The following is an 11471-nucleotide window of genomic DNA, read 5'->3' as shown; positions in this document are numbered from 1 at the left end:
AAGCAAGAATCAGCTTGGCTATGCAGCCATTGGCAATGACAGATGTGACACGAGCTGAGCCAGCACCAGGGGGTGTCTGGACAGGATCCAACTGCCAGGACAGCTCCAGCCCTCAGGACAGAGCACTGGAGATTTTTCCCCAGTGCCTGACAACACCTGGAGTGACTCCTGCTGGGGTGAGCACCTGGAAACCCTGTGTGTTCCTTTGCAAGCCTGAGATAAGCAGAGGCAAGTTGGGTCTCAGTTGTTGACAACTTTTCTCTTTGTAGGATCTGATGCAAAGAAACAGAGACATTTCCATCCAGCAAATACTTTATTTCAACAGGGCAAGTACAGCCAAGTGGTGATTCCAGAGTTGCCCAGCAAGTGTCAGCTCCATGATCCGTCAGTGAATGTCCTGCTGATGACTCAAGGATCCAGGCTCTATGGCCACCCTTCACAATGATTTCTTAGGTTTAGATTTCAAGTGAAATACATTCAGATTTGCTCCTGTCAGAGCATTGCTCACCAGTACATGGTTGGAAGTCACTGAGGAGTTAATTACACAGTTACCTGATTCGTGTGAAAAGAAAGCAAGGCTGCAACCCACAAACCCCTCCCTCTCTCCAGTGCTGCTGCCCGGAGCCCTCCCAGCACCTTGCAGGAGGTCCCCGGTGTTCTTTGGGCCTTGGCAGTAAAAACAGCGCCTAAAAACACAGCAGCAAGAATCCAGGCAGCTTTGAACTGCACATTTCCCCTCTGCCAGTCTGTGATCAATAACTGCCGCCCCGGCACGTGTAGGAAGGAGCAGGGCCCACGGCAGCCCCCCTGCCCAGAGCTCCAAAGGACTCGGTGCAGGTTGTGCTGAGTGCCCGGCCCTGGCTGGAGAAGGATGAACTCTGGCTTCATTCATCTGGGCGCTGTTTTGGTTTGTTGAAGCATTAAATAAATAAATAGGGCTGCTCTGTCAGCAGTTTGGGCTGTGGCTCCCAGCTGGCAGCTCGGCCTCTCCAGCTCTATCCCGGCTCTCCAGTGCTGCTCTGGCCCTCCCCGCCGGGCACATTCCTGCGCTTCCTCAGCTGCATCTCCTCATCCTGCAGGAGAAAAGGAAGCACAAACTGAAACTTCAGCATCCTCTCTGAGCTGGATAAAACCTGTCCTCTTCACCTCCTCTCCCACCACAGCTCGGGTAAGCCCAGCAAAGAGAAGCCCAGCCCTCTCCCAAAACACCGACACCATCGGACACCCTCACGTGGGCCCTTCCCCATCCATCCCGTGCTCCCACTGAGGAGCTGTTCATGACTAACACAACAGGCACCTTCTAAACCCTGCTGCACTCAGAGCAGCAGGGATGTGACCTGCTCAGCTTGGGGGTCACACCACAGCACACCTGGTCTCACAGTTACCTCAGGGTGGGCCTGTTGTCCAACAGAATCAAACCCCTGTGCTTGGAAGGGACCTTTGTTAGATAAATCCAGTCATCTGCTCTAAGCAGGGCTGGCTCAAGTGCTGGAGCTGGTTCTTCAGGGCTTTGCTTTTCAAATATCTACAAGGGTGGAGTTTGCAGTTCTCCCCACACAGCCCAGGGTGGGTGTCAGCTGTGTGTACAGGGCAGCACTTCCCACTGGCCCCAGGGAGGGTTTCCTTCAGCACAAATTGTCCCCTCTTGGACTTGTAATGGGCATCTTCTCCATAACCCCCTTCTCCTCCATAACCCCCTTCTCCTACCCACCCCACTGGCAGATTCTCCCTTCAGCTCCTTTCCCCCAGGCTGGAGGAAGCAGCTCCCTCAGCCTCTCCAGCCCTGATCCACCTCATGAGCAAACCCACAGAGCTGCAGGACCAGGATTTAACTGTGGCCAGGTTTTGCCATAAGTGGCAGGGACTGACCTGGAGGGTGACCATGTGCCATTTAGTGTCTGTACTAGCAAAAAGCAGTTCTGCACAGTCCTCCTCAGGCAGCCCCTCCCAGATGCTCCTCTCAGCATCTTTCCCAACACATCCACCTCACACCATTCAGCCAGGACCCACAATGAGCAGCCTCTGCCTGTTCCAGTGGGGTTCATACCGAGTCAGAGTCTTCCTCAACCTGGTTGCTTATGAAATCAAGGTAATCATCCTTCTGGCTGTCCAGAACTTCTTCTTCATACTCAGTCTGGTAGTCTGACTCATCTGAAGAGAGAAGACACAAAGCACAGGGTTTAACTGGCAAGCAGAGAGGCAGAGGAAGCTGGGAGAGGAATGAGTGCCACTGTCACTGAGCACAGGCAGGACAGTGCCAGCAGCTCTCTGCAGCTCAGTGAACTGGGACTGCTCACACGCAGATCTCAGCTCCCCAGCACATAAAAACAAACCATGTCCTCTCTGTCAGCTGGTAACCTGGACCCCTCCAGAATCCAGGGAACCACAGCACAGCAGTCCTGCCCAACTGTTCAGGTCACTGTGGTGGGTGCCAGCTCCCAGAGGGACACAGTTTTGGGGGGATGCTCCCTGGGGAATTCCCTTCACAGCAAAGCTGCTGTATTCCACCCCTCAGCCCAACCAGACCCGTGAGACACCTTCAGAAGCCTCTGAGCTGCCAAGCCAAACTCCCGGTGGTCACAGGCTCTGGGAACAGGGATCCCAGGCTTAGGGTGAGCTCTGCCTGCTATGGAGCTGATAACTGAATGCCTCACAATCTCTGCTCCACAGGGACAGTGACATTTACATTCCCTTCCTCTCTGCAGAGGACAATCACTTGCTTTCTCCAGTAATCCAGGAGATTAACATAATTGAGGGAGTCTCAAGAGCTGTGCACAGCAGCAGGATGTGCAAGGAAAGCCCCAGCCCCGGCCTGTTCCCATGGAATGAGGACACATCCATGCAGAGCCAACACCTCTGCCAGCATCTGGAGATCGCCTGGAGGATCTGCAAAACAGGCAGCAGGAGCAGGACCTCCCAAGGAAGGAGAAACAGGACAAGGGGGAATGGCCTTAAGGAAGACAGGGATAGATGGGATACTGGGGAGGAATTGTTCCTTGTGAGGGTGGGCAGGCCCTGGCACAGGGTGCCCAGAGCAGCTGTGGCTGCCCCTGGATCCCTGGCAGTGCCCAAGGCCAGGCTGGACAGGGCTGGGAGCAGCCTGGGACAGTGGGAGGTGTCCCTGCCATGGCAGGGGGTGGAAGTGGAAGCTTTAAGGCTCTTCCCAACTCAAACCCTTTCATGACTCCACCTGCACCAGGGCTGGCTCCCCACAGCAGCTCCAGGAATGTGCTGGGCTGGGGGAGCCATGGATGGTCCCAGCTCCCCCCAGCCCCTGCAGAGCCTGTCCCAGCCACCCGTGACACCAGGGCAGCGAGGCAGAGCCCGTGGCAGGCAGCACCTTCCTCTGCTGGCACCCAGAGCTGCAGGATGCAGCTGAAGGTGTGAAAATGACATTTTATGGTTACCATTAAAATCACCAGCTCTTCTCCCCCTTTCCTGAGTTAATTCCAGTGTGCTCTGAGGCAATACCTGGATGCAGCCCACTGGTGAAGAGAGGGGCTCCTGTTTAAACCAGATCCTTGATTAAGTATTTCTCCTGGGAGCCATCAATAGCATCTGCTCCATGCTGAAGACAACAGCACAGTCTGTTCCACAGCCTTTTCTCATAGCACATAGCTACAACCAACTGCTAGAACATTGGAATGAAAGACATTAAGTCTTTTTTATTTTCTTTTATTATTTCTAGTTTTTGTTGGTTTGTTTTTTTAACTGATAATTAGAGAATGATTGTTAGTTTTTACTAAAAACGCTAATGATAATCTTTGATAAAATACACCAGAGAAACTGGAAACTCATCTGAACAGCAAGAGACACCACAAACAAGAGTTTGGAGTTTATACCTCCAATAAAACCAGCTGCCATCAAGACCAAATTCCTTGATTTTCCCAGCACTATTCAGCATTTAACATGTCCTACAGACACAGAACCAAGAGCCACCCTTCTCATACCACTCACAGCACAGCTCTGGGTACTGGAGGGGGAAAAGGAGAGCAGGACGTGGCTCTGCTATCCCAAAACATCACCTCCCATCAAGGCTGAGGCTCACAGTGATTGCTCTGGCCACTACAAAACCTCCCAGAAGCACCAAGCAGGACCAAGGCCTTGCTGCTGTGCTCAACTCAGCACCACCCAAAGAGCTCAGCCTGGAATCCAGCCAGCCAGGAGGAGATTCCACCCTGGGAAGGTCCCCAGGCATGCCCTGAGCAGGGTGAGCACATTTCCCCATCCAGAGATCTGCCTCCTGCTCCTGCAGCTGGGGTGTTTCTTTGCTTTGTGGCTGACTCCTGCAGGGAACCCCCAGCTGGGGTGTGGCTGGAGGGGTCAATCAGGACCTGGAAGCTCAGCACAGCCTCAGCTCCATTAGTGCTGCTCCAGAAAAGTTCTTTTTAAGCAGCAAAGATGCAGAAGTGGCAGCTGCCTTCTAATTGTGTCCCTTGAGAGGTGCTGGGATGTCTCCTGCTCCAGCCTGGGCAAACCCAGGCATTTGACACCACCATGAACATTTCTCCTCCACAAATCCCTTTATCCAAATGACCATTGCTACAAGTGCTTCATCTCCTGGGCTCAGCAATTCCTCACGGGGGGAGCTTGAGCAGGGATGTGACAGAGCCACCCCTGAGAGTGGCACCTGTGCTCCCCTGGCCACGGCCACAGCTCTGTGGGTCCAAACCACAGCTGGGTAGAGGGAAAGTGGGGATGGAGAATGGGAACAGAGCCACCAACACTGCTGTGAAATGAGACACCTGTGCCCCAGCACTCTGGCACTCAGGTCCCTCTGCTCAGCCCTGCCTGAGGCACAGGCTCCCTTTTTAAAAAGTATTAAAAGGTTTTGGTCACTGCTCTCAGTGTGCTCAAGAGAGGAGAAGGAATTCCCCTGCCCTTTCCCCACAAAGCCCATCCAGGCTTCCCACCCTCTGTGCTGACCCTTCCCATCCATCAGAACTCGAGCCTTTCCCTTTGCTTTCTTGAGAACAAAATTACTGCCAGAATTTCCTCAGCCAGCCCCAGACCTGCAGTGTGCTGTCAGTCTCTGTGCCTTTCTCAGCCTCTGTGATCCAAGACCTCCCTCAGGAAGGGATTTCCAGAGAGAAAAAAAGGTGACAGTGCAGGGTCACAGCCAGGCCACCAAGCAGCTCCCTGTCGCCTCCCCTACCCAGGTCACACACCTCAGAGCCCCCTCACCCCCACAGCAGAGCAATGCCAGAGCTCACCAGCCCCGAGGAGCCACCTGACAGCCACGAGGCCACTGCAGGGAGGTGTCACCCTCCCCCTGAGCTCACCTCACCACACACCTTCCCCCACAGCTCTTTAACAAGTGTCTCATGCACAGAGGACACCCAGGAATGTCGCTGCTGTCACTGCCACCCAGACATGGCCAGGGTCCCTTCAGCCACACGCAGCCACCCACGGCAGAACACAAAGGATCCTGCCCAGCACGGTGCCACTCTGCTGCCACCCCCTCCCCAGACCCTACAGCCAAGGGATTTCAGCACGTGAGGAGCACGTGGCCCCATCCCATCCCCAGCAGCCCCTGCACTGCCCCTCCTCAGCCCAGGGGGTGCCAGCTCCATTTGCCACACTCCATCCACGGCCTCACCCAGCAGAAAGCAGAAGCCTAACAGGGAATCATCAGGAGCTCCAGAAAGGAGGAGGATCTGTCCCAGTGCTCTGGTTAAATCTCAGCAAGTCTCAGTGCCTGAGCCTTAAATAACCACATACCATGAACTCTTCACTCTTATTCACAATGGCTGCTTCAACCACATTTGATTAATATTTTCTTCATAAGGCATATGATTGTAATTAGCATTTCAAATTACCACAGGGACATCTCTGCAAACAGTCACAGATGGGAGCACTGCTAACTTTAGCTTTCCCTCCGCAGGAACAAGAATCAGGAGGAGGGGAAGAGACTGTTTAGAAAGAGCTCCAGCCCTGGTGACACACTCAGGGGTTTCAGGCCTGCAAGAATCCTTTTGGATCTGAGAGTTCCATAAACAGGGAGCTGCTCTGCAGGGCTGGGCCAGCACAGGGCACAGAGCCCCTCTGTGTCACCATGCAGGAGCTGCTACCTGCTCCTCATCAGCTCACTGCTGCTCCCACAACACGAGCACACAAAAAGCACTGGAGCCAGTGAGTCACTCCTGATCCTACTCACGACAGCAGGGAAAACATCCTTGGGGCAGGGTTTTAACTCAGCCTTCCCCAGCCCAACATGGGAAAACATCCTTGGGGCAGGGTTTTAACTCAGCCTCCTCCCTGCCCAACAGGGCTGAGGATGGAGCCAGCACAAGGGCATGGGACAGCCCGAGGGGATGGAAGCTGAGCTGCCACTTGTGTTGTTATTTCCCTCAGCTGAGACTCCAGCAGGGATTATTCCCCCCTGGGAGCTGCCCAGTAAGAGGCTGGCAGCAGGTGCTGAGGACATCCCGACTGACCCCGCTGTCCCAGAGGAGGTGGCAGGAAGAGAACACAGAGGGTCAGGGCTCTGAGGGGAGCAGGGAGTGGCTGGCAGTGCCCAGCAGGCCCCTCGCTGAGCACAGGGAGGGCTGGCAGGCAGGCAGGAGCTGTCCCTTGTCCCCCCTCACCATCGGCCAGCGGAGCCTTGACGGGCTCGATGCGGGACACGATCTCGGCCAGGTCTGTGAAGGACGTGGTGGGACAGGTCACGTTCTGCAACAGAGAAGTTGAAGGTTTGTCAGCAAATGTACACAGAAAATCAAAAAAAGTCGAGACTGTACAAAAATGATATAGAACAGACAAAGCTCCAGACGCACAAATTCTCCACAGCTGCCCCCTCAAAAGCCATTACTCATCAGTGAGAAATCCTCCAAACAGCTCTCCTGAGGCAGGTCTGGTGGCAGAGATGGGATTCCCAACAGTGGGACATGCTTTTAATGGCTCTTACTCCACCCACACAACAAGAAGCCTTATTAAAAAGACCCCAGAGACAAGCAGAGGAGGAGCTGGGCCCTGGCATGGACAGAGCTTGCTCCATGTGTTTTTCTCCATCAGTGTCCCTTTGTGAGAGGGACTGGCTGGGCCAGATGCAGCCCCTAGGGGGCTTCTGCTTTTGGGAGAAGGTGACCAAGTGGGACACACAGATGGCTCATCCCTCAGCTGGAGTGATGCCACAGAGGCTGCAGGGACAGATGGGCACTGGGGTGACCAGGACCCCCTGGGGACCCCTAAAAGCCCCAGAGCTGGAGATGCTTCAGCGAGCCAGAGCCTGCAGAGACATCTCCCACTGCAATTCCTCTCTCCAGTAAACCCTTGCTATTTTCACTCTGTCTCACCCAAGCAGTGGGCTGAGTGTTCTCTATTTTGAGAAGTTCTTGCTCCAGTCTCTCCTCTAAGAAAACTCAACTTTGGCATATAAGAACCCTCTCAGGCTTCCTGCAGCCCCCGCTCCCTCTCTAGGGCTGGGCACAAGGAACCAGGAGGACACCTGAACACCTCTCATCCTTTTTTAAACCCAGTGAGTTTAATGGACACAGCAACAACCCCAACGCAGAGGAAGGGGATGGGGGAGAGCTGGCAGAGGGAACTGGGCTGCCAGGAATTGCTGTGACACTTGTGTTCCCAAACACCCAGACCTGCCCATGTGCTCCCAGCCAGGGCAGCTCCCTAACACGGGGTTTTATGAACAATCCTCTGCTCCTCTGGCAAGAACACCAACCCTGTGAATCACACAACCCCTGTGGGGTCACAGCAGCAGCCCATTGCTGCTGCAGCAAAGTGCTCTCAGTTGACCTTTCATCTGTAGCTGATTTTGATGTAATTTAGAACAGCCACAGCACAGAGCAGATCCGGGACAAGCAACGGGGGCAGAGAAAGCCTGGAGGAAATGAAAAGGTACCTGTAGAAATGGAACAGCAGCAGCTCAGGACACACACCTTAAAACATAAAGAAGCTGGGAAGCTCATTGTGACTGTTAAGGAACTGCTGGAAAGGATGAGTCAGCCCAGGCTCACTTTGAACGTCCAACCTGAACATTCCCAGTGCAGCATCTGCAGAAACCTCCTTCCCAGGACAGGCAAGAAAAGCTCCTTGGCAGCTTCAGCCTGTGCCACACACCTCAGTGAGGGACATGTGCACCCTCTGGCCACCACAGGGACACAGAGGCTGTCCCTGCACCCCAGACCACGGGAGGACGAGGTGGCTGTACAGAGCCCTCGGGCAGAGAGTGCCAGCTGTCCCTGGGAGCAGGGACAGGCTTCGGATGCCATCAAACTCTAGGGCTCTGCATGAACAGCTGAACAAAATCCTGCAGGGCCCAGCACCTAAGTGTGCCCCAGGAAAACCATCAGCAGCTCCTGTGGTGAGGATGGATGGGAATGAAGTGTAACTGCACCCCCAGAAGCATCTGTCCCCCAGCTGTCCCCAGGTCAGCCTGTTTGAGGGCACCTGGGGAGGCAGCTGCACCCAAAGTCTCAGCACCAGGACTGGAAAACCACTTGTGAGAAACCAGGTGTCTTCCCACACTCCCTAGGTGCTTTACAAGCAGGAGTTTAGTGTTTAAGTGTTTCCTCTCACTACTTTTAAGGACAAAATCACCCTCCCATCAGGTAACACAAAGCAAAGAAGTGTCTCAGATCCACCTGAAACCTACTCTCAGACTTCTCTGGTATTTTTTTTTCCAAGGAGGAAAGTTTTCTCTTTGGCACAATCTTTATGAAATAAATTAGAGAAGAAAGACAGTTACTATTGTAGTCCACTGGATTATATTTAGCTTTGACTATGAATAACAGCTCAGTAGACAGAACTTCCCCAAGTAGACCCAATTAATGGTGCTGCAGTATTCCATAGTGGGGAGGAGTAAGGGCTGCTCAAAGTGAAGTTTATGTAAGGTTCCTGTTGTTTGTGTCTTCAGTATTTGCATTTTGGAGACAAGATAAACAAGGACTAAATGATCAAAGCAAAGGAGAAGCATCTAAATGATTAAGTATCTGGATTTTTAAATAAAATTGCAATGCTCACGACATGGAAATGGGATGATAAGAAAAGGCACTCAGCTCTCAAATGTTGAACACTCCAGAAATAGATGAAGAACTAAAACACATAAAGCATCAAAACCTTTGCTAATGAAAGGCAAGTTAAAAATATCAGCTGCTCTGCCTGGAAGATAACACTAAAGGACTTAAGTGACTCTAATGGACTAAGAAAAGCAAGAAAAATACCCCAGTGGGAGCTGCAACAGTTGTAACTTCATAGAAATAAATCTCCTGCAACAGAAGTCAGATGCAAAAATCTTGGGTTTCAGAGGGCTCTGGAGTTTTAGGAGGAAGAGCAGATGATCCCACAGTCCTTGGGAGCACCAGGGATGCACAGAGCCCGTGGTTCCTGCTCCATAACCTGGCAGGGCTGGTGAGTCACTCTCCCAACCCTGTTATTTCCATGCTGTGGCACCTCAGCAATCAGCACTTGGTGCCTCATTATCAAGTGAGTGCATGGCCAGGCTGTGTCTGCAATGAGCAGGTGACAGATTTGCTCTCCAGGGCACTGAAGTGCCACAGAAGCCAGGGTAGGTGTGATAAATGTCCATCATGCTGCTGTGATAGCATGATTTAAGTGAAATATTCCCCTCCATTACTGAATCCTGTCAAAAGGGCAGTTTAAAAAGCAGTCTTCTTTAAAAGAAGTGTCTGTCACAGCACTGAAAACGTTTGAGGCTTTTTACTGGCTGGTGCTAAAAGCGAGGCTGAAGTAGGACACAGCCAACTCTGAGACACACAATTCTCCCTGCCTTGACCTCTCCTTATGACTTTTTACACAAAACCTAAACCCCAGCCCCTCATGTCTGATCAAGAGGTGCCAGAGGTGGACTGAGGACCCATCTTGTGCAGTCACACTGAAGTACCTCCTCATCCAGGTGTGCTCCCAGGGAGGAACCCCAGGCTGAGGAGTCTGGGGGCTCCTCAGGCTCACGGATCTCCAGTGGTTTCCTCCAGGGCTCAGTCCCTGTGTGCTCCTTCCAGAGCCACTTTGCCCTGCCAGGCAGCGTGGCAGATCCATCCAATGCTGGGAAGTCCCCCTGGAGCTGAGGGTGACATTCACCTCCTCCCAGCAGAGCCATTTCCACCCCTCAGTGACTCACAGCCACTGAGGACACCTGGATGTGGAAACATCCACCCCTCATCCCTGGCCCAGTGTCCATCCTGCCATCCATCCTCTCCCTGTCTGTGAGCTAAAGTGCTCTGCCACCCACCCCTGGAGAGCTGCAAATCCTCAGTGTCATCTCTCACCTCACTTGACTTCCCTCTGTGAGGCTCATGACAGCTATGATTCATTCTGGCCATCCCTTAAAAAAATTACTGCTCATTTCCCTCTCTAAAAGATGATAAAAAAGAATTACTGGGTAAAACATGAAGCCTTTGTAGCACTTGGGTTTCAAATCAGAGGGATTCAAAGGAGAGGAAGGACAGTGAGCTCTTATCATATATTATCCAAATCCCTCAAAAAGGTGATAACTGCTTTTTAAAACCAACTGGAACTTCTCTGCCAGGAAATCCAGAGCCCTGATCTGTGAACCAACCTCAGGGCAGTCACTGTCCCCTGCCCCAGCCCAGAGCAGCTCCAGGAGCACAGAGCATTTCCCTGAGCACTTACATCAGTTTTGGATTTGCAGGTCTCTTGCCTGTCCTTCAGCATCTTGTCAAGGACTCCGCTCCTGCACCACACATTAAACACAGTTTTCCCATGCTGGTATCCCACTTCCTGGAAAAAAAAAATCGGGAGAAAAAAAGTAATTAATAACTGCCATTAGCATGGAAACAACTGGAAAAATCAGACCCATCCCTCCAAGTATTACTCTTTTTCTCAGAACACAGTAGAAATGATGTTGAAAAACCAAATGGGAAGGACAGAGGAACAGGTTTTGGGAGTCCTGGATCCCATCTCCAGCCCTGGTTCTGGCAGCAGCACTAAACCTCTGGTGTTGTCTCTCCTCTCATTTTTGGATAAGGGTTCAGAGCCTTCCTTGGGGCTGGAATTAACTTCTCTTCATCTATCCCAGCCCAGGGTGGGGGTGATTAAGGGGAGAAAAAGGAGCTGACAGCTCTGCCACTGGCAGGGTCAGGCTGACCCAAAATAGCCAGGAGAAGCTGAGCTTCAGGAACTGACCCACAGTCACCCCTGCTCTGGGCTCAACATGAGGGCTTTGACATGAAGAGATTTCAGCTCCTTGGAAAATGCTGATGCCCATTTCTATTTCCTGTAAAATCCAGGCATACAGCTGAGATGAACTCCCCCAGTACTTCCCAGCCCCTAAGAATAAAGGAATGCCTGGACTGTCCTTCCCTTTGGACAGCACAGTTTAAAGTTCCCTTGTGGACAGAAGTTACTGAGCTGTGCTGCAGGGAATGAGGATCCAGGAGGTGCTGCCCCTCCATCCATCCCTGCAGTGTCTGGTGCCAAGAACCTGCTCACAGACAGTGACACTTGTGAGGAACTGCCCTTCTCTCGGGTTTTAT

General features: G+C 52.5%; 1 protein-coding gene across 1 annotated transcript in view; it reads right to left on the bottom strand.

Moving 5' to 3' along the window:
• Window positions 1-300: 300 nt before the first annotated feature.
• PNPLA7 (patatin like phospholipase domain containing 7) overlaps window positions 301-11471 on the bottom strand; it is a 120483-nt gene continuing 109312 nt past the window's right edge. Inside the window, exons 30-33 of the mRNA XM_041475190.1 lie at window positions 10609-10716; window positions 6588-6672; window positions 2048-2151; window positions 301-1073 (exon numbers count right to left, since the gene is read on the bottom strand). Of these exons, the coding sequence (XP_041331124.1) occupies window positions 996-1073; window positions 2048-2151; window positions 6588-6672; window positions 10609-10716 (375 nt within the window). The 3' untranslated portion in view covers window positions 301-995. The remainder of the gene's footprint in view (window positions 1074-2047; window positions 2152-6587; window positions 6673-10608; window positions 10717-11471) is intronic.

The sequence above is a fragment of the Pyrgilauda ruficollis genome, unplaced genomic scaffold (assembly GCF_017590135.1).
Source record: "Pyrgilauda ruficollis isolate IOZ18807 unplaced genomic scaffold, ASM1759013v1 scaffold34, whole genome shotgun sequence".
In the NCBI taxonomy this organism is placed as follows: domain Eukaryota; kingdom Metazoa; phylum Chordata; class Aves; order Passeriformes; family Passeridae; genus Pyrgilauda; species Pyrgilauda ruficollis.
The sequence above is the reverse complement of the archived record's forward strand: the minus strand, read 5'-3'. Positions and strand labels throughout refer to the sequence as shown.